Consider the following 23,282-nt stretch of genomic DNA (forward strand, 5'->3'; position numbering starts at 1 on the left):
AACAAAAAATGGATTATATTGATTATGTTGATTATTATAAAAAACAGGATTTACGATGCTGATTACCGTTAAAACGCGTCATCACCACAGTCCGTGAAAGCCCGCGCTCCTCTCCGCTAGGGGGCGGAACGCGCCTGTATCGCTGCTTGCAGAATGTGGCGTGTAATAAAGAAGAACAATCTTTCTCAGCTTTGGATCAAAGGTAGCACTAGCACATTAGCAAACAACCCCAAGATAGTATTTGGTCTCTATGGTGCTTTTCAAAACACTGTAAAGCGCTGAACCCTGGACAGGCCAGCGACGTTATCAGAGATAGCACGCGCGTGAGACGTGATGAGTGCGAGAATTAGCATCTGCTGTGAACTCAAGCTACATAGCTAGCTGCTTCTAATAAGCATTACCTTTACCTCTTTTTTTGTCCTTCATCGGTTTAGTTGCTCAGTTGTCAACAACAGTGTAGTTAATACTGGTTGGAGGGACAGTAGCTTCAACGTTGGCTAGTCTGCGGTACTTTTGCCTGTGAATGTGTAAGATGTTAGCCGAACACGCATAGCCTTTCCTTCTGTCTTGTGGAGTTTGACATTTAATGCCAGTTCGGACGAAGAAAAGCTCTGGTGTTCAAAAGTTCATCGGACAGCATGGGAATAATACATGAGACGGCATCTTAGCGCTTAGTAGACTTCGTTCAACATCACGATTTGGGTTAAAGATCGCTCCTGTACGAGCCTGTTGAAGCCAGAAAGAGAAGATCACGATCAACATCATGTCCGAGGACACCATCGTGGACAGGTTCATTAAGGTAAGCTGGATAATCAGTGTACAAAAAGTAAACAGTTCAGTCTTTCCATTTCTGTAACTTCTAATAACACTATTTCCATTAAATGGCGAGTTCCACTAATGAACTGCTGTCTGTACATTGTCTTGCATGTCACACGGCTACTAACCAAAATAAATAAATCAGAACATTGACATGACATCAATTTGAGTTCAAATTGTTTATCTGTGTATTATCTTAAAGATTCCACTTAAAAAAAAAATGTAATGAACTAAAAAATCCCAGTAACAAGACCCACACTGTTGTAGTATTGCAGTCAGAATATCACAGTATGTTGATGTCATCTGAGGTCATGTTCACTGCAGTGCATCACTGAGACGCACGGTGGCGCCACTCGCCTTTAATTATAACGGGAGTAGGTTTGTCATTAGTGACATTTAAAGTTAATGAATTAGTACATGTATACCTGAATTTGCTATATTAGTACAAGCGTCCTTTTCATAGTGTGATCATACAATTAAAGGTAGGGTAGGCAATTTTTTTTTTTTTTTTTTTTTTTTGTTATACTAGTTGAAGCGATCTTCACATCCTGATAGCAATCAATAATAGACGTGGTCTAAATATTAAAACTTGGACATATATCTGTGGAAGTCTCAGGACCGAAAAACTGTTGCTGCACTCTGATGTGTGCATTCATGTGTTTGAAGGAGACGTGGCTTTGTAGACGCTCTGAAGGGAGGAGGGTGGGATCTCATGATTTCAAAATCAGCTGCTCTAAAATTGCCAACTCTACCTTTAAAGGGGTGGTTGATCATGATTTCACTTTTCTAACTTTAGTTAGTGTGTAATGTTGCTGTTTGAGCATTAACAACATCTGCAAAGTTACAACGCTCAAAGTTCAAAGCAAAGGGAGATATTTGCTTTTAAAGAAATTGCTTTTTAAGGACTACAACAAACGGCTGGTAGAGACTACACCACATTCCTCCCAGGTTAGTGACATCACAAACCCTAATATTTACATAAACCCCGCCCCCGGCACACGATTTATAGATTATCAAGACAGAATATGCTAATCAATGACTAGAAGATAACTACACATCAGCTACAAAAATTCATCAATTAATCATTCTGTTGCTTCTACATGTTGTCACTTCTTCTTGAGTCTCTCCATCATTGTCTGACTCCAGTTTGAACATAAAAGGCTAAAAGTTTTGAAATGTTCAGTGCATGTTAGTGTGAGGTAAAAGGACATGAGCTCTTGAAGCTCCGCCCCCTGTGCCGGGAGCAGCAGCTCATTTGCATTTAAAGAGACAGACACAAAAACGATGCGTTTTTGCTAGCACTCAAAAAGTGACAATTTTAACATGCTATATAAAAATATCTGTGGGATATTTTGAGCTAAAACTTCACATACACACTCTGGAGACATTATTTATAGACTTATTTTACATCTTCTGAAAAGGGCATTATACCACCCCTTTAAGTACTGAGTAGAGAGGCTTCTGGGTAAATTGAGAATCACTTTATATACACTCACCTAAAGGATTATTAGGAACACCATACTAATACTGTGTTTGACCCCCTTTCGCCTTCAGAACTGCCTTAATTCTACGTGGCATTGATTCAACAAGGTGCTGAAAGCATTCTTTAGAAATGTTGGCCCATATTGATAGGATAGCATCTTGCAGTTGATGGAGATTTGTGGGATGCACATCCAGGGCACGAAGCTCCCGTTCCACCACATCCCAAAGATGCTCTATTGGGTTGAGATCTGGTGACTGTGGGGGCCATTTTAGTACAGTGAACTCATTGTCATGTTCAAGAAACCAATTTAAAATGATTCGAGCTTTGTGACATGGTGCATTATCCTGCTGGAAGTAGCCATCAGAGGATGGGTACATGGTGGTCATAAAGAGATGGACATGGTCAGAAACAATGCTCAGGTAGGCCGTGGCATTTAAACCATGCCCAATTGGCACTAAGGGGCCTAAAGTGTGCCAAGAAAACATCCCCCACACCATTACACCACCACCACCAGCCTGCACAGTGGTAACAAGGCATGATGGATCCATGTTCTCATTCTGTTTACGCCAAATTCTGACTCTACCATCTGAATGTCTCAACAGAAATCGAGACTCATCAGACCAGGCAACATTTTTCCAGTCTTCAACTGTCCAATTTTGGTGAGCTTGTGCAAATTGTAGCCTCTTTTTCCTATTTGTAGTGGAGATGAGTGGTACCCAGTGGGGTCTTCTGCTGTTGTAGCCCATCCGCCTCAAGGTTGTGCGTGTTGTGGCTTCACAAATGCTTTGCTGCATACCTCGGTTGTAACGAGTGGTTATTTCAGCCAAAGTTGCTCTTCTATCAGCTTGAATCAGTCGGCCCATTCTCCTCTGACCTCTAGCATCAACAAGGCATTTTCGCCCACAGGACTGCCGCATACTGGATGTTTTTCCCTTTTCACACCATTTTTTGTAAACCCTAGAAATGGTTGTGCGTGAAAATCCCAGTAACTGAGCAGATTGTGAAACACTCAGACCGGCCCGTCTGGCACCAACAACCATGCCACGCTCAAAATTGCTTAAATCACCTTTCTTTCCCATTCTGACATTCAGTTTGGAGTTCAGGAGATTGTCTTGACCAGGACCACACCCCTAAATGCATTGAAGCAACTGCCATGTGATTGGTTGATTAGATAATTGCATTAATGAGAAATTGAACAGGTGTTCCTAATAATCCTTTTAGGTGAGTGATCACGATTCTCCCACGATTCTGAATACACAACTGAACAAAATGATATGTACTGTAATTTACTACTTGTTCTGACAAAATGTTAATTCCTTTTGTTAGTAGTCTACATTGTCAAGTCTATATGCGGTCTATTTAAAACATAATTTGAATTCAAAAAAATGTTATTGGTTTGAATGAATGATTCAGTGACTCACTTATAAATACTTCACTTGTTTCATTACTGGATGAATCAGTGTTTTTGAACGAGTGAATGATTCAATGACAAATAGGCTACATTTTTTAAGTCACCTGTCGCCACCTACTGGTGTAACAATGTAATCTTTATTTGAAGCATCAAGTTACTTTCAAAAGGTGATTTACTCTATTTTAATCGCTACCGTAGACATCAGTGTTTATATCCAGACTATAAACTTTTTGTTTAGTTGGCTAATTGTTTTTTTTGTTTGTTTGTTTTTTGTAACGGAAATAATGATACTGTGTGGTTGAAAAGACCTATGCTGGGTAGATTACTTACAAATTGTAGTTTGTTACTTATTCCAAATTGCATGACGACAAATTGTAATTAGTAACAAACCTTTAGGTAACTTCGATTACTTTTAGATTACTGGTTCTTTTTTTGGTTTTGAGCAGGATCTCATTGCAGCAAATAAGTTCAAAAGGGAAATATGAATGAATAATCAACTTCTTGTTATAATTAAAGGAGAACTTGGTAACTTTTTTAACTTAATAAAACTGTCTAGAATTCATTTGGATGGTTAAACAACCTGTTCTGGTGACACTGGTGACTTTCCCCGCTCCCCCCAGCGTTCCCAGGCGGAAAACCAACCTTGCAACTTGGGGACTACCGTCCCGGCAAGATAGAAATTGGAAGTCTCGTGAGAAGAGAGAACGAGAACGAGCGCGAAACACGAATTGCTTTACGGCAATTCGACATAAACACACACGCATGTATGATGTATTACCAGATTACCCACCTCGGTAGACATAGCTCCACACGATACAGTTGGCTTGCTCCGATCAAAACAAACGCACATGAACAGCGGTAGAGAGGGGGAGGAGGCCGCCGCAACTTAAGTGAGTTTTTTACGTCCGTGTTGTGAAATATACGCCCCCCCCACAGCTGTAGGGGGAGCTCGTGGGGAAAACATGCGACAACAAAAGGAAAAATCAGCGAAGAAGTGACTAGAGTTCGCTAGAGTTGCCGAGTTCTCCTTTAATTATAAATATTTGGATCAGTTATCGAATTATCTTGATGTATCTTAATTAATACTACAATCAATGAATCTGTTTGTTCAGCGACCGCTCAGTATTGATCATCTATCAATTCTGTGGCCACAGAAAAATAACTCTTTCTTAGCATGTATCTGTGATCGCATCATACGATACTTGCAACGCCTTAGCCGTTGAACAGGCGTCCGGATGCAATCTCAGGAGAAAGTCTCGATGGCTCAGCAAGTCGATGGTGTTGAAGTTGCGATCAATGATGATGAACTTGCATTGTGAGTTTGACTCTGTAATGGTCGAGGAAGATACAATGGTTGTAACTTGAGGCCCCTCCGGCTGCGCTCCGGGGGAAAGGTCCCGCAGTCGGACTGGATGTCTCCACTCTTTTCACACGAACAGCAACCGGGAGGAGGAGGAAGAGGAGAAGGGTCACTGGGACAGTGACCTTTAACTTCTGTGGAGGTCTCTCCTCCAGGGGGTCAGTGAGCCAATGTTAACTTAAACTTTCGAAGGAAAAGTTTATGACCCTTTGTCTTTGAGCATGGTGTTTTGCATATTAGAGTGGGCTGGCAATTTGTGTCCTTTCATACTTGACGAATTAATTTACTTTAAATTAATTACGAATTAACATAACAAGAATACAACGCTTGCTATGAGGAGGTGAAGTACACCAGTGTTTCTCAACTGGTGGTTTGGTCAAAGAAACGTGTTTTTTTTTTTTTTTTTTTTCTGAATCAAGACTTTTATTTTGAAAGATGTGCGTAAAAGCTGTTTTTACTCTTTTGTCAGACTTCTGTAAACAGTGAGTGCCTGATTCAGAGATGTTGTCTGGCTACATGTCAGTGTATTCTATTATAACTTAATTTTCGTAACTTGTACAACATCGCAGTTGTCAATTAGAAAGTACCAATAAATTACGTGTTAGCTGTGAAGGAAGCAGGTTTGAGGTTCATTACCTTTATCAGGATCAGTGTCCATATGTTTTATTAACAGTTCATGCTAGTATTGTGTATTTACCATGATAAAATACCACTTTATTTATTTTTTTGCGTATGTTTTTAAATGACTATTGTGGCTCATACCAACTTACCTTTATTGTATTAACAAAAAAGCTACTTTGCGACTGCTGTTTAATTGCTTTTAGTTAGGTGGGATGGTACTTGTTTTATAATAATTTATATATACAGTACTGTGCAAAAGTCTTAGGCATGTTAATATCTCCCCCCCCCCCCCCCCCCCCAAAAAAAATGGTTTTAAGTCAGTTATTCATATCTTTTGCTGTAGTGTGTCAGTAGGAAATATCATTTACATTTCCAAACATTCTTTTCGCCATTTATTGTAATAATCCAGTGAGATTTGTGTATGCACAAGGAGTCTGACAACAGCCGGTATGATCTGATCTCACCATCATCGAGTCCGTCTGTGATTACATGAAGAAACAGAAGAAACTGAGACAGACTAAATCCAGAAGAACTGCGGGAACGTCTCCAAGACGCTTGAAGAAACCTTCCTGCAAAGCTACCTGAGAAACTATGCGCAAGTGTACCTGGACAAAAGCCGTTTTAAACGCAAAGGGTCGTTACACCATATATTGATTTGAATTAGTTAATAGAAGTTAAATCATAAATAAATTCAATTTGTGATTTTATTTTTGAAAGCATTCTCACTTTTTACAGCATTTTAACACAAGTGCCAGTGCTTTTCACAGTCCTGTAGCTTTGCAGGAAGGTTTCTTCAAGCGTCTTGGAGACGTTATTAATATTATTATATATTATTATATATATTAACATGCCTAAGACCTTTGCACAGTACTGTATATATATTTAGTAATTAGTTTTAAAAAACTTCTAAAAACACGGGTCGCAGCCTAATGCCCATGGGAAAATGTGTGTCCTAGGGTCAAACCAGTTGAGAACCACTGATGTACACCAATGTGTAGGGCATTAAATGAGGATTATTTTGATAGGAAGCTTGGTATAGATGAGGCTACATTAACAAGTGGTTCTATCATAAAGCATGCACAAAACGGTATACAATACAAAAGACAGTGATAATCTTACACACAATGTCCTGGAGATATGCATGTTCATTCATAGATGGTTTGCGTATGAATTAATGGAAAGCAGTCATTTTTTATGGGCCTTGTGTGTCTTTTCTATGGCCTGTGCTTTTGCTTGTGGCCACCTTCCCCCACCTGGAGTCTCTGAGGTCCACGAGTTGATGGACTGGTGTCAGCCAGGGGGAAAAAGCTGATAATGATCAGTGGAAGAGTAGACATCTCGGCGCCTGCTTGGACCTTTGCTTGTTACGGTCTTGAGGCGTCTGTTGGATTATTCATTAAATATAATGAATAATTGTGTGTGTCTGATTGGTCCAGATGCTACATCATGATTCCCAATGCAGAAACCATCCATTTCGAAACAATTACTACTTAAGGAAAACCATCAATTATATGTAATGCATAATATATAATAATTATTTGTACTATTGTGAACTGTTCCTGAATGCTCTGTGTGTTCTTGTTATAGGAAACATCCATCCTGGAAGAGTATAACATCAACTGGACACAGAAGCTGGGAGCTGGGATCAGTGGTCCTGTGAGGTATGCGGTTATGCCCAGTTTGAAGGGTATATTGTAAAGTCATATTTGTGTAAAATAACTCAGGCAAAGAGTTGTATGTGTTTTCCTGTAAACACCATAAACCTCCACTAGCAGATGTAGTTATTAGCCTCTTTCCCACTGTGAATGTAGGTGTGTGTTTTCAAAGTTAAGCCAAAATGGTTTTGGATGACTGAAATCATAATTAGCACCGCTCTGAGAAGAAAGAAAGAAGTTTTGCTAAATATAAAAATGTCCACCTTCAGCTCGTGGTTTACATGTGTTTTTGCTGTGAAATCTTTACTGATTTTTATAACGTAAGAATAACTTTTGGTAACGCTTTAGTTTAGGGTCCAATTCTCACTGTTAACTAGTTGCCTATTAACATGCATATTACTATGATATTAGCTGTTTATTAGTACTTATGAAGCACATATTAATGCCTTATTCTGCATGACCATATTCTACATCTCTTAATCCTACCCAATACCTAAACTTAATAACCACCTTACTAACTATTAATAAGCAGTAATAAGGAGTTTATTAAGGCAAAAGTCGCAGTTAATAGTGAGAATTGGACACTAATCTAAAGTATGTTAGCAATATTTCAAGATGAACACTAACTTTACTGAAGCCAGTCCTTTATCAGTTTTTAGAAACATAGTATCAGACATGATCATCAGGCTTTTGAGGAGGGTTTATTTGTTCATCTCTCAATCATCATTGTATTGCATTGCATTGTTTTAAAACTACAGCGCTTTGATCATAAAACTGAACATTTAAATATCATCTTACTAAGATATATTATTGTCAGATAAAGTGACGACTGATATAAGTTGCTGCTATTTTGTTATGTGTGACTTAGTACAACATTTTATCTTACCTTTTTGCCATATAAATATCAGCAGCTGCACCAAATCTCATATTTTTGCTCAGTTTGGGCCTCTGAATAATATTGAGTTATTTTTTTCCTCCTTGAGTTTCAGCTTCATATTCTATATCGGACCTTAAATGAGACTCAATTTTATTAAATACGATACTTAAGAAAAAACACAAATGCAAACTTTTTTTTGTTGTCTAAAAGTGTTAAAAAAATATATTATTTATTTCATATGTCAGGCTTTACAGGGTTAAGACATTAACTGATGAATTGCTGTTTGTTTTTCAGGGTATGTGTGAAGAAGTCAACACAAGAACGGTTTGCCCTAAAGATCTTGATTGACAGACCCAAAGCGCGCAATGAGGTAGTGAGCACTGTGTGCATGATTTGATTTCTTTTATTTGAAGAACTTGTCTTTCTTTTCATGTTAGAGGTTAAAGGGATAGTTCACCCTAAAATGAAAATTAGGTCATCATTTACTCACCCTGGTGGTGTTCTAATGTCGAACACCCTTGTTTCTTTTGACCAAATTTTTTTTTTTTTTTTTTTTTTTATGTTCATATGGCAGTGAATACTGACCAGCATTGAGCTTTAAAAAAAAAAGATGCAAAAGAATCAGCATGATCCTTTTATAAATTCTCCTTTTGTGGTCCATTGAAGAAAGAAGGGCATACGACATTAGAACAACAATGATTTAATTTTCTTAGTAAATAACTTAATTTTCATTTTAAAGTGAACTATCCCTTTAATAACAGCATCCATCTGTCTCTAGCAGAAGCCATGAGGTTGAATTTGACATTTCAGACTTTACAGAACATCTTAAAATTCTCTGCTATGATTCTTTTATTTTTGTTTATTTGCAGGTTCGGCTTCATATGATGTGTGCCTCTCACACCAACATTGTTAAAATAATTGAGGTGTATGCCAACAGTGTACAGTTTCCTCATGAATCCAGTCCAAGGTAGTGGAGTCCAACATGTACAGTTTTAAGACAATGTTTCGAATGATCTAACTACCTACAAATATAAATAATCTGTTTTCTTTACCTCTTTTTGAAAGGGCAAGGTTATTGATTGTCATGGAAATGATGGAAGGCGGTGAGTTGTTCCACAGAATCAGCCAGCACAAGCACTTTACAGAGAAGATGGCCAGCCAGGTCACGAAACAGGTACAGCAATGATAGTCCCTATAGGCTACGTTCACACTGCAAGCCTTAGTGCTCAATTCTGATATATTTTATTATTATTTAAAAGAAAAAAAATTATGTGCACAAATAATGTGCGCACACAGAGCAGTACAGGTTCACACGAGGATGATACTATAACGATAAAGATAAATGTAGTTTTTAGTGATGCACTGATAAGAAAATTTTGGCCGATAACGATAATTCTTTACATTTTAAAGCCGATAACCGCTATATTGGCCGATAAATCTAAATTTCAAATTTTTATATACTTTGAGAGCCTGAAGAGCTGAAGTAAATAATCCATTATCTATCGGCTTTAATATATCGGACAAAGTTTCTTATCGGAACGATAACGTTAACATTAAAAATCCACCATTTATCGGCCGATATCGATATGTGGTCGATATATATTGTGCATCCCTAATAGTTTTGAACATCATTCTAAATGTAAAAGAATAGCAGAGTTCACACCACAACTATATTAACGATAACGACACAGAGAAACAATATCGTTGGAATCCCTTTCAGATTGATTTTTTTTTTCCAGCTGATGAACGATAAAAACATTGACAGCCAATCAGAATCCACCCTGCTTTAAAGAGCTTGAGCATTTAATGACATTTAATGCAGTTATAATGAACAGAACGGTCTCATGCGTTGGTGTAGACGCTTATATACAGTAGTCAACATTTGAAGTGGATCAAAAAAGTTCATTAAAGACAAGAACAGGTATTGTTCAAAATTCATGTATAACTTTAATGAAAGGTTTTGATCCTCTTCAAATGTTGACTACTGTAGTTATCGTCATAGTTGTCCTTATTGTTATTGGTGTGAACTATTCTCGGTGTGAACAGGCCTTAAATAACTCCAATATTACTTTCATTTACATTATTATAAATAGTCTCTTCTTTTTGGCTGACTTATTAAAATTATTATTGAAATGGAACATTATAAACATCATAACTTGCACTGGAGACTTAAAATGCACTAAATTGAATGACCCACATTTGTATTAATTAGTTTGACGAAACTTTTGTCATTTTTACAGATAAGCCTTGCATTGCAACACTGTCATTCATTAAATATTGCACATCGAGACCTGAAACCGGAGAACCTGCTCTTCAAGGATAATTCCCTGGTAAGACCTGAAACCTGAATAATATTTTAATCCATTCATTCATGAATTGTTACACCCCAGGGATGGTCTTGGTCATTTCTGACACCAGAATAGAAATGCTGCTTATAAAAAAATAAACTATTGATATGTTTTAAATGCATATGATTTAATATGTAGTGTTTGTAGCTCATTAATATTGCCAACTACATTAATAATTCATCTTACCACTGTTATTTTGTTGGTCAGAAATAGAGATATTGATAGATAACTCATTATATAACATGTTATATCACAATCCATTTTTCATTTCCAGAATGCATGTGTTGTTACAATCCTAACCTATATAAAATAAAATAAAAATTAATCCTCATCCCATAAATTATTTCTAACTGTGAGATTGTTCTGAATTAAGCAAGTTATTCCAATAATCAGTAAGGACATTTTCCGGTATTATATTTTGAGTCCTGTTTCTTGTGCCCCATCAGGACGCCCCTGTTAAACTGTGTGATTTTGGTTTTGCCAAAATCGATCAAGGTGATTTAATGACCCCACAGTTCACTCCATACTATGTAGCACCGCAGGTAAGACCTCACTGACCTCTTATAGATGTAAACCGTTCTTAACTCTTTACTTTTAAAGGGATCATACTGTATCATCAATTCACATTTCCTTAATAGTTGAATTCAAAACTTCCTGCCTGGTCCAATTTAATTTAACTACATAGGCTGGAAAAACGTCACAGGAATGAATATAAACACGTGTCTCCTCATGTTTACACATCAACAATGTCTATTCATGATGGAGTAATAAGAGAATCAGCTGGTCATTATTGCAAAATAATGTGATCTCTATAAAGAAGTGCATGTTTATTAATGACTGACTAGCTGTATTATCCTACTTATTAGTTGGCTATTTACCTAATCGTTATGTAGAAATAAAATATTGATTTGAGTTAAAAATGTATTATTTTAAGGCCTCTTCTAAAGAATAATTGGTCTGCTATTGAAACATATGAAACAGTCCTAGCAACAAGAATATTACAGTAATATTAATACTGATGTCGTCTGTGGTCATTTTCACAGCAGTCGATACCTGTCAATCAAGTTTGCTTCAATTTACCATGTTTGTGCTTTATGCATGTGCACTGTTTACATGTGATTAAATCTGATCATCATATAAAGCGATTATCATATTTAATTGTGTGTCTCTTCAGAATAAACGCACGTATAAACAGCACAAAACATATTTATTATGTGACGAATGTGATCTAACCTTCTTTAATAGGTGCTGGAGGCACAAAGACGGCACCAGAAAGAAAAGTCTGGAATTATACCTACCTCACCCACCCCTTACACGTACAACAAGGTATACCTTATGCTTCTCAGTTTTATGGCTTGTTCTTTAACCCTCAGGTGCTCATCGGTTGCTTTTGAATGGAAAATGTTATGCTTCGGCTTTCTAGAGTTTTGTAATGGTACGAAATTTGGAAAAGCTGGAAACTTTTGGTACTGCCCCCAAATAAAATCTTACTGAAAGCGAATTTTTTGAGATATCAACCTCAAATTTGGAAAACTATTTTTTTCGCAGTGAGTAAAATGTTTTGGAAAATATATATTTCATGAAGAAATAAAGTATTTTAGTGCATTTTTCATAATAAACTTCCCCTAAAAATACACAAAAAAAGCCTAAACTAAAATATAGTTCTAAAATTCAATCTTTTTTATTATATTTCACTATTTATAATTAGACAACTGACTTGATGGTCATTTTTTAGTGACAGAGCAAATCTTCAAATTCTTGCCCACTATCTTATTCTTACTGTACAGTTTTTTAACCCTTTGAAAATATCTGGATTTCATTTTCAGTGGTGGTCATTATCACTTACAGTAACTCGCAATTATAAACAAGCATTTAGGCTGCTCCTACAACAATTATAGAGGCAGAGAATTTATATAAATAAAGTTTTCAGTCAATGGCCTTTGAATTCATAAATAAAATAGCTTTGCTACTGAAAGCTTTTTTTTGGTCCTTTGGATCTTTTAGATAATCATTTTCAACAACCCCCAGTCAATGTCTAAACCAAGGATATTCTCTCATTAATATACAAAGTCTGTTTGTCACCACAGTTTCATGTGTAGCTCATAATATCAAGCTTAAAAATGTCTCACTTTTGGACTGCGATGGTCTACTCATGCAGTCTTTGTTCACAAGACTTTATTGGCTGAAGGTGTTTAGCTTGCTAGCTCCTTACTTCATTTTCATTTTCGCTCGTAGAGCTGTGACCTGTGGTCCTTGGGGGTGATCGTCTACGTAATGCTCTGCGGATATCCTCCGTTTTACTCCAAACACCATAGCCGCACCATCCCAAAAGACATGCGCAAAAAAATCATGACGGGCAGCTTTGACTTCCCAGAGGAGGAGTGGAGTCAAATATCTGAAATGGCCAAGGACATTGTCCGCAAGTGAGTGTCTTTTCATTTACGCTCTATTTTATTGAAGCGTATTTTCTTCCGTATTCAAGTGCCAAAACGTGTATTGAATCTTTTACTTTTCTGTCTGGGAGTCAATGGCAGCAAATAAAAAAAAATGTTCTGAAATTTGGCACAATTATCAGGGTGGATTTTAAAATCTTTTTTTGCTAATTTTAATGTCAGTTTCTCAAATCCTCTAGTGCCACTAACAGTTCAGGTTTTCACACACATTGTAGGAAATAACTTTTGAATTGAAGGGTGTAAAAACAATAGATTTTTCCCTTTGATTCCTTGTCACGCCGAGTTCTGTGATCGAGTTCAAGTCTACTGACAAAATCCTTCATACAGTACGTGTCATGACTTTGTCATTGGCAGAATACCCTTATCAGTTTAGTTGACTGCACCACTTATTGGTTAAAAGTCGTAAGTAATTGTGATGCTGCTGCTTGCATCTTAATTCTCAGTCGAGATTGTTAAAGTCATCGTTTTGAGGGAGAAATAATCTGGCCTCAACCGAATGAAAAGGAATAAGAGATCCAGAGTGCAATAAAGTAACTGTGTAAAATGAGAGATATTGTTACTCAGTTTTAGTGGTGTAAGCCAATGCTTTGTTTCTCACATTTTGTAGAAACAAGAAGATCTAACATATTGTGTTGCATTAAGGCTACTTAAAGTAAAGCCGGAGGAGAGACTAACCATAGAGGGAGTATTAGCCCATCCCTGGCTCAACTGCACTGAGGCACTGGACAATGTGCTTCCCTCTGCTCAAATGATGATGGACAAGGTGAGCTCCAAAGAAAGACCAGATTTAGGGTGTGTTCACACTTGGCAGGTTTAGTTTGATTAAAACAAACTCTGGTGCAATTGCTCTGTTTGTGCGGTTCATTTGAATAAGTGTGACGCTGCCACCTGAACCCTGGTGCGCATCAAACAAGCGGATCAGTGTCTCGGTCCGCTTCCAAACGATCTCTGAAGTTATGAAGTTTGACTGAAATATGAACACAACACGGACCAAAGACAAGATGCGACCCTATACAGGACAGAATGTTCAAGAACCGCATCTCCTCGTAGCAGATCTTCATTTGTGTGTGACGGAGGGATTCCTGATGCTGTTTTTACTCCTTTACACATTTTATAAGCTCTTTGTGAGTTCTTAGCTGGTAAAATACCATCATATGCACACACACACACAGTTGTGGTCAGAATTATTGGCACCCCTGGTAAATATGATCAAAGATGGCTGTAAAAAATAAACCTGCATTGTTTTTCCTTTTGATCTTTCATTCAAAAAGTGTGCAAAAATCTAACATTTCATTGCAGTAAAAGAATTGAAAGTGGGGGGGAATCACATTATGAAATGAATGCTTTTCTCCAAAATACGTTGGCCACAATTATTGGCACCCTTTTATTAAATACTTTTTGCAATCTCCTTTTGCCAAGATAACAGCTCTGAGTTTTCTCCTATAATGCCTGGTGAGTTTGGAGAACACCTGACGAGAGATCAGAGACCATTCCTCCATACAGAATCTCTCCAGATCGTTGTCCTGATGGAAGATCTAACCATAGATTTTTTTATTTATTTGATAGAATCTATGATACCATGTATCTGAACAAGCTGTCCAGGACCTCCAGCAAAAAATAGGCCCACAACATTAAAGATCCAGCAGTATATCGTGGGCATGGGGTACTTTTTATCCCTGTTTTGCACCAAACGCATCTGGTGGGTTTGCTGCCAAAAAGCGTTTTATTTTAACGCTTTCTGACCCCAAGACTCAAGTAAACTCTGCAATTCTCCATCTGTGATCCTTGGAGAATCTTTGGCCACTCAAACTTTCCTCCTCACCATTCATTAGGATGAGATAAACGCATGTCCCCTCCCAGGCAGATTCGAAACATCTTTAGTTGACTGGATCTTCTTAATTATTGCCCTGATGGTGGAAATGGGAATTTTCAGTGCTTTAGTTATTTTCTTACAGCCACTTTCTATTTTGTGAAACTTATCAATCTTTTGCTGCACATCAGAACTATATTCTTTGGTTTTACTCATATTTAAACTCCTGTGAAACAAGAAGTCAAAGCTAGACAATTTCATGTTCCTAGTCACCCTGGTGTGCTAAAATTCTTTAAATACTAATGGGAATATACTTCAGAGATATTTTACGCGTAAAAAATTCTAGGGGTGCCAATAATTGTGGCCAACATGTTTTGGAGAAAAACATTTATTTCGTAATTTGATTTCCCCAACTTTCAATTCTTTTACTTTTTTTCAATGAAAGATTGAAAGGATAAACAATGCAGATTTTTATTTTATTTTTTGACTGCCATCTTTGATCATATTTACCAGGGGTACCAGTAATTCTGACCACAACTGTTCAACAAGTGCATTTAGCCCAGCACACAGCACTGTTTTGGATGCAAGTCCGTCGCAAAATATACGCCATAAAAGCCAAATAAAGAATGACAGTGTGAATGGTAAGTGAACCAATACTAAATGTGTCATTTTCTTTTTTTTGGTCCAGAGAGAACCAAACTACAAGTGTGAACACACAACCTAAAAGCCAGAAATGTAGTTTCTTCTTAGTTGAGTACTATCTGCCATTGTTTAATACACTTATTGCAGACATAGCAACATTTTAGTACATTTAAATGTGGGAGGGGCAATGAATCAGTTGAACTTTAGCACCTTAACTTTAGAAGCTATGCTATTTAAGTCTTGGCAAGTATCTGCCACTCTGAAAGACAAAGAAAAAGCATCATATACTGGGTTTATTGATTTTCTTGTAAAGACGTGCTGCTGCTGCCACTTGTGTTGTAATGACGGTTGGAAAATTAGCTTAAAGAAAGTGTCTATTTATATTTGTATTGCAATTCTTACATCTTTGAGTACTTTGTGAAAGAAATGAATGACCCATTGGTCTCACTTTATATTAAGTGTCTTTAACTACTGTATGTACATTTAAAATTATAATTTGATACAATGCACTTATTGTGTGCATAAATGTTTTTATATTGTATTTATATTTTAAAAAATACATGCATGTCTTTACATCTTTATAATTCCCACCAAACCTGTACCTAACCGTGCCCATCTCACACCTCAGTAGCAGCACAAGTGTTCTGAACACATTAAGTACACTGTACCCAAGATTTTTTTTTGTGAGTGCATAGTTGTTAAAGACACCTAAATATAAAGTCTGACCGGTCCATGATTTTGCCACCAAGTGAATGTGCCGGTTACTGCAAACAATTTCAGGCACATGCACAGACGAAACAAAAGTTTGACTGTACTCAGACTTTACATCTAGACTTGATTGAAGTTTACATCATGCGTACTGTGCACTAGATGCATTGTCAGTCACCCACACTAAATCTTGGGTTGTGATTTGCCATTGTTTGGCTACTAGATTAGTAGCATCTGCACTTCTATGAAAACAGTGTGCACTTGTACATATGATTCTGTTGCACTGGACGTCCATGTTATTGCCACCCTTTCCACCTTTAGTGAATCTAAGCTGTAGATCGTGGGAATTGTTGTCTCACTGAAATAGTGCTGAATAGTAATGGATGAAATGCATCACAATAAAGCATATGATTGTCCTGGTAATCTGCGCTTTCTGATTTTTGTGGAAGCTTTGATATTTGCTCAACAATATTTTTTGTGTGTGCAGGAATCAGACCTGAAGGCTTTTTTGTTTTCTTCTTCTTTTTTATATCTCCAGCTCTGAGTGGAATAAAGTGCATTAGTGCACACCCACTTTTTCAGTGGCGTTGGTTCCGGAAGTATTTTTTCCGTTCATTTCTCCCATAGGAGTTTCAAAAGAGTCTTTGTTAAAGCGTTATAAGCCATGAACCAATCCAGCCAGCTACGAGGTGAATCATAAAATTACAAACTTTGATTGGAAACAAAAAGGCATTTGAAAATCAGACTCAAAAAAAACCAATGATGTTAGACTGAGGTGATCATGGGTAATTGTGCAAATTACGCTGTTAAACCAGATTATTTTAAAAAAATAAGCTGAAATAATGATGGCTGACGGCTTCAACAGCAGCAAATACCATCGATTAACAACCTCGTAGCTCACAGTAGGGCGGACTTTAAAGGTTTATAAGTTATTGTTAAACATCAAGTTCCCAATGGAGAATAAGAATGGAGTTTTTACTTGTGGAACCCAACCGTTGCACTATACAGGTGTTTTTCAGCTCTACAGTGCAACACTGTTATTGAACTGAACTGAATCAACACTTAACTGACTTGAGCATAGTTCATCAACTGAAACTAATTCAATTCAGAAATAAAGCAGCTCTACAGTTGACAAGTCTTATTATTCAGCTCAATTTAGATCAACTTAGTTTATTAACTTCCAGTGTTACAAAGGTTAGCACCCAGAATGGCTGTTCTCAAGGTTATCTTGCTCTTGATTTTTAAAAACAAAATGTGCCTCGTCGTGCAGAAGAGGTTAAAATCTGAACTTATTCAGAGCTGTTGAACAAAGCAGTGCAATGCATCAGAATCCACTGCTGCACTACTTATATGCATGCTCTTACTGTATGTGCATAATAAATATATTAGTTATTTATTGTTCATTCAGGCAGTTGTGGCTGGAATCCAACAGGCACATGCTGAGCAACTGGCCAACATGAGGATACAAGACCTCAATCTCAGTCTAAAGCCACTCAACTCCGTGAACAACCCCATTTTGAGAAAGAGAAAGCTACTTGGGTGAGTCTCTTCTTTTTGCTGTCTCACTGTTCAGTTAATTGAAAATAATTACTAGTTGTGACAGTGGTTTTCATTTCCCAGCTGGGAAAGGGAATCCTTAAAGGGATAGTTCACCCAAAAAATGCAAATTCTGTCATTATTTACTCGCCTTCATGTCGTTCCAAACCTATAAGACTTAAATTCATCTTCGGAACACAAATTATGATGAAGAGATTTTTACACCTTCATTGAAATGTGCAACCAAACCCCTGGCACTCGGTTTGATTCAAGTCTTCTGAAGAGACACCATCACTTTAACCGATGAGCAGATTTAATTTAGCCTTTTATTCACATCACCGAACAATATTTACAGCATTCATATTTGGTCATGGATGCTAAAACATGAGAACCAGTGAGGTTTGATCTTTTAAGGAAGTATGGTTGAGCTTCTCTTCTTGTTCTATAATTTTATTAGACTTTCAAAAAGTGAATGGAGGGACAGAAGTCTCTCAGATTTCATGAAAAATATCTTTGTGTTCCGAAGACTAACAAAAGTCTTATGGGTTTGGAACGACATGAGGGTGAGTAAATGATGACAGAGTTTGAGTTTTTGGGTGAATTAACCCTTTAACAGGATTCACTTATAGATACATGCTTAATTTCTGCCTCATGCAGCACCAAACCTTGTGATGAACTTTTCATCAATGATCCAGAGAACGAGGCAGAGGACACCAACGTGGCTCTGGAAAAACTAAGGGATGTAATCGCACAGTGCATCTTACCACAGGCTGGTATGTATGAACACACTCCATACACACACACACACACACTCCTGCTGCTGGACAGTGTTGGTATGTGGTGTTTACAATCCTCAGGTTATTCTTTCCAGAAGACTGAGACTGAAGATAATTGTTCAAAGATTAGGCTATAAAGAAACCGCAAATAGGAAAACAAGCAATATACACAAGTGGATGTTTTCATTTCTACCCAAGTAAAAACTCAAGTGCTACTGGAAATTTAAAGTCCCTCTGTAGTCAATAATTTTATCCCTTAAATCTCATCTTTGATCACCAAAATGATATATTTTTTCCCTTGAAGAAAAAAAAAAAAAATCTTGAGTGTAACTATACACTCTTGCCTCATTTAGTATACGCGGTTCTATGTATATACAAATGAGCCCCGCCTCCACTCACTCACTCAGCTCAGAGATCCACTCGTTGACGATCACTCATTGATCTGATTGGTTACAAGGTAGTTTGTGACGTCAGAACAAAATAAATGCTTCATTCACGCAAATTCGTTTCATCACGTCACTCTGGACGCTTGTCACACGTTTACTTTTAAAATAATGAACTTGAGCGTGCAAAAGATGCAACGTGAGCGATCCCTAAAAGAGCACACACACTCAATCACTCATTACTCGCACACTGTGTGGAAAGTTTCTGTACGTTCACACCGCCGCCGGCGAGAGCAGCAAAATTCGCTCTCGCTTTCCTGCCATCGACGCCGTAGAAAGATTCGAGGACGCTCTGACGTAGATTAGAATGCGTGATTTTTTTACGTAAAAACTTTATTTAAAGGGGCCGAAAAGCAAATAAGAACTGTTTTGCGTGATATGGTGCTAAAGTTATCATGCAATTCCCGCTTTTTTCTAGAAAATATATAACGTTAATGCCCATCAGCAACTCACCAGAAACGCCAACAATTTCAGACACCTTGTTCCATGCGTCGTTCTTTTTATTAATGTCCCTGTATGTAAACAAGGACAAGTCGTACAATAACGGGAAACCCGCAACGGAAATTATTAATTTTTCCTCCATTTTGCTTAGGAACTAATGTGGTCGGAACCAAAGTTTACAGGATTGTGTGCTCTTGTATCCTCTCGGGCGGAGGACTTCTACATTCCGATTGGTTGCCGCTGGTTGCCGCCGAACCGCGTCATAGCTTATTACCATAAAGTTGACTTGATTTCAACTCTTCTCGCCGTCCAAGACGCACCGCGCCACCCTCGCCGGAAAATTCGAAAATGAATGGCTTCCGGACACTTTGACGCTCTCGCCGCCGGCTGATTTAATGTTAATCAGACAACAAAGAACACTCACTGCTCTTGACTGAATTTGCTTACGTTATTCATTTTCTGTACCTGAAAACTACCGTCAATCCTAAAAACCTTTAAAAAAAAATTTCATTTGTATCTTTGTTACATTGTATTAATTTGTGCTTTTGCTTGTAATTTGATTATTTGTTCTTATTTTGTTACTGGCTGTTTACTTGTCTTTAATGTTTTAAATTTACATTAGTTAGGCTAGTAGTTTTAGCTGTGGTATTGAAACTGGAATGGAGAATTGTGAATTTTCACTGGCATCTAAAATGTTGGTGTCATTACTGTTTCATGGCCGGTAAAACAAAATGTATGGCTGGTACATTTTCTTAAGTCATTGGCCATATATATATATATGTATATGTGTATGTGTGTGTGTGTGTGTGTGTGTGTGAGTCTATAAGCTGCCTTATTAAGAAAAAACAACCGACAATGAAGTAAATTGTAGTACTTACTACTTACAATATCTTTTTGTTGTTTTTCCAGGTGACAATGAGGATGAGAAGTTAAATGAGGTTATGCATGAAGCGTGGCGCTTCAATCGAGATTGCAAGCTTCTCCGAGATGGATTGCAAGGGTTAAGTTGGGATGGTAGGTGTTCACTAGAAGTACACTGTGGTTGGTCAGATCAGTACTTTTTACAGTAAACTGAAATTGTGTGAATTTGAGGTAAGTGTTCATATCAACAGCTTTCATTGAATTACTAATTTTATTTTTAATTACTAAATAAAGCTTAGGTTGTAGGATTTGGTTCAGTGCAATGCAGCATCAGAGCTGATCTCTGTTCTTTCACAATCTTAATTATATTTTTTCTTTATACATTCTTTAAGTGTTTATGATGCTTTTTCTTTGATTATTTTCCATCCTTGGCCAATTAATTTCATAATTCATTCTCAATGGCTATAATTTCTGGATGAATTGACCGATCAATCAAGCATCATCTGTTTTTCTTTCTTCACAGGTAGATCTTTTTCAGACAAAGTAGATCGCTTAAAGCTGGCTGAAATTGTCAAACAGGCCATTGAAGAAAAGACAAATTTACAAGACTCCCAATAGCAAGTGCTGACATTTTACTCACTTTTGTACTGTTCATTATAATTGTTATTAGGCATATGATTGCAAAACATCTTTTTGTATTAAATTGCAGACCTTTTTCCATGGTCGTGCTGTAGTCTGTTGTTTATCTCTAGCTGAAACCAAGTTGTTGTTGGTATGATTTGTTTTCACTACAGACTGCAGTAAAGAAATGTGTTTTAAAACAGTGCAGCGTTTTCATTTCTGGGGAAATAGAAATGGAAGGGATCGCACATAATGTTGTCTATATTAGATGACATTTTCTCAGTCATCTAATAAGTATGCAAATAAGATAATTGTATGATCGTTTAAAACATTTAACAAGCTAAATTGATGTAATGCACAGTTTGGGAAACAGTTACATAAGGTTATTAAATATATTTTGTATATTGTAAATCTGAAAACACTTTTTTGTGTCAATCACAAAAACACACATATATATATAAGCCATAATGGGGTCAAATGAAATGGCAAAAAATCTATTGAAAATGTAATTCCGATGATGTTTGACTAAATGTGGCTCAAACTGAATACAGTGATAATTCTGTCATGCCATTTTGAACTTTTTTTTAACTTCTACAGTATTCATCGCATCATTGATCTGACAAATGTATTTTATTGTAAGCATCCTCTGATAAATATTTTTGTACAAAACTAACACAACTTTCTAACCTCTTTGCCTCAAATCTTCTGATCAGTCACGGGAATTAATTCAGCACAACCCTCACAGTGCATTATGGGTATTCTCAAGCGGTTGAGTGTGCATCGGTTGTACATTCGATCGTTATTGTGGTGCATTATAGGATTGAATGAGTTCGCTCGATAACGTCCACTATGGTTTCTGACACCTCTACAAATGTCTGTCGTCTCAAATAATGTTGTATTTAAAGCTACACTGTGTAGGATTTTCTCTCATCTAGCAGTGAAATTGTATATGACTACCAACTGAATATTACTGTCTAGCCCCTCCCATTCCGAGGGCGTTTTAACTCCTACGGTGGCCGTATTATTTCAAATCTGCCGGCAGTCGCGAGTAATCTCCCCCTCGCATTCGTCACGGTGCCACGGAGTGTCAGAACGAGAAGCTTGAATTTCCAGGTATGTCCCTCTTTGGCTAATGTATTTTCAAGATGGAGGCGCAACATGGCTTCCGCCATTCGAGCGACTCGCTCATATGTATTATGAATGGCAGATTCTACGCTTACGAGAATACTTAGTTGTAGTTGTTAATAGATTAGTTGTTAGAAGTAATTACACATTAATGAGCACTTATCATTTTGAAAGAATAAAGTGTTTTTTGCTAAGAATCAACTTTAAAAATTACACAGTGTAGCTTTAAGGGTATAGGGGGCGATTTCAGACACAGCCGTACAAATTCCTCAGATCTTGTAGCAGTAAGTTAGCAGTGGCGTTTATCGAGCAGGATTCGGTTTTAACTGCTTTGAACACAAAGTGCTGGGAAACGAGCAATACATAAAGTATTCAATGAAAAAGGTTTCTGTTTCTTCATGAAAACATCTGTATATTTGACAGTTTGTCTGTGTATTTGATCTGTGATAAAGTACGCAAACTACGGGAAGCAGCAAGTGTCAAAGTTTTCAACTCCTCCTCGACAACAAGCAGCAAATCTCACCGATCGGTTATCAAACACACATGATGTCTGTGTGGTTTTTGTCCATACAATGGAAGTCAGTGGGGTCCAGTTTTAGATCCAATTGACTTTCATTGCATGAACAAAAAAATATTCTCAAATTTCTCATCATTATTTTGTGTTCTGCAGAAGAAAAAGTTATAGGCTACAGGTTTGGAACGACATAAAGGTAAGGTAAACCACTTCACAAGAAACCACAGCATGATCTTTGTGAATTAAGGCATCTTTACACAGCTGAGCTAATGCTGCATAAAAGCAAGACTAAATTATTCCTTCTATCAAAGTATGCAGCTTTAGGAAAAAGGGCTTAAAAGGCCTTCGAGTCCCCTTGTAGTGAAAATCAAGCTTTTAATGTTGTTTGTCTGTGGTGTTTTTAATATGAATTTACACATGGTTTGTCTTAAAGCATAAGTCGACACCATTGCTGAGTATTTTCCTCTTAAAACTGCAGTGAACCAAAGACCGCTGGTGTTTCTGACGTCACAAACTACCCTGTAACCAATCAGATCAACCACTGGATCGCTGAGTGAGTGGAGGCGGGGCTCATTTGCATATTCATAGAACCACATATACTAAATGAGCCAAGGGTGTCGAGTTACATTCAAGATATTTTAAGGCATGAATTTTTTTTCAAGGAAAAAAAACGTTTAAATATGTAATTTTGGTGATCAAAGATGAGTTTTAAGGGATAAAATTATTCACCACAAGGGGACTTTAATCATTGATCATGGAGCTCTTTCCTAATGATCTGAAT

The 23,282-nt window shown here is 37.2% G+C and overlaps 2 protein-coding genes across 3 annotated transcripts in view; both read left to right on the plus strand.

Moving 5' to 3' along the window:
* The window catches only part of LOC307159054 (dual specificity protein phosphatase 14), a 77,013-nt gene that overhangs the window by 41,884 nt on the left and 11,847 nt on the right, over positions 1–23,282 (plus strand). The gene's annotated exons all lie outside the window — the stretch shown is intronic.
* On the plus strand, positions 145–22,365 carry mapkapk5 (MAPK activated protein kinase 5). 2 transcript variants are annotated; one of them, XR_013821333.1, is made up of 14 exons: positions 145–799; positions 7,279–7,352; positions 8,518–8,593; positions 9,093–9,190; positions 9,289–9,397; positions 10,464–10,553; positions 11,018–11,113; positions 11,817–11,897; positions 12,807–12,994; positions 13,667–13,787; positions 17,593–17,723; positions 18,416–18,493; positions 20,290–20,394; positions 20,765–21,527. XR_013821333.1 is itself a non-coding variant. In XM_079872178.1 (14 exons), exons 1-14 carry the CDS (start codon positions 764–766, stop codon positions 20,857–20,859), a joined length of 1,416 nt encoding a protein of 471 aa, XP_079728304.1. In that variant the 5' UTR covers positions 145–763; the 3' UTR covers positions 20,860–22,365. The 2 variants fall into 2 exon arrangements, 1 of the variants encoding a protein (XP_079728304.1); XM_079872178.1 differs by having other exon boundaries at positions 18,378–18,493; positions 20,765–22,365.

This window comes from Squalius cephalus (assembly GCF_949319135.1).
Source record: "Squalius cephalus genome assembly, chromosome: 5".
In the NCBI taxonomy this organism is placed as follows: Eukaryota; Metazoa; Chordata; class Actinopteri; order Cypriniformes; family Leuciscidae; genus Squalius; species Squalius cephalus.

Bases quoted from the DNA above. Each gene is read 5' to 3' on its own strand.
- mapkapk5 (XM_079872178.1), top strand. From the start codon at position 764: ATGTCCGAGGACACCATCGTGGACAGGTTCATTAAG. The intron at 10,554-11,017 runs GTAAGACCTGAA...GTGCCCCATCAG, and splicing joins TCTTCAAGGATAATTCCCTG to GACGCCCCTGTTAAACTGTG. The intron at 11,114-11,816 runs GTAAGACCTCAC...CTTCTTTAATAG, and splicing joins CATACTATGTAGCACCGCAG to GTGCTGGAGGCACAAAGACG.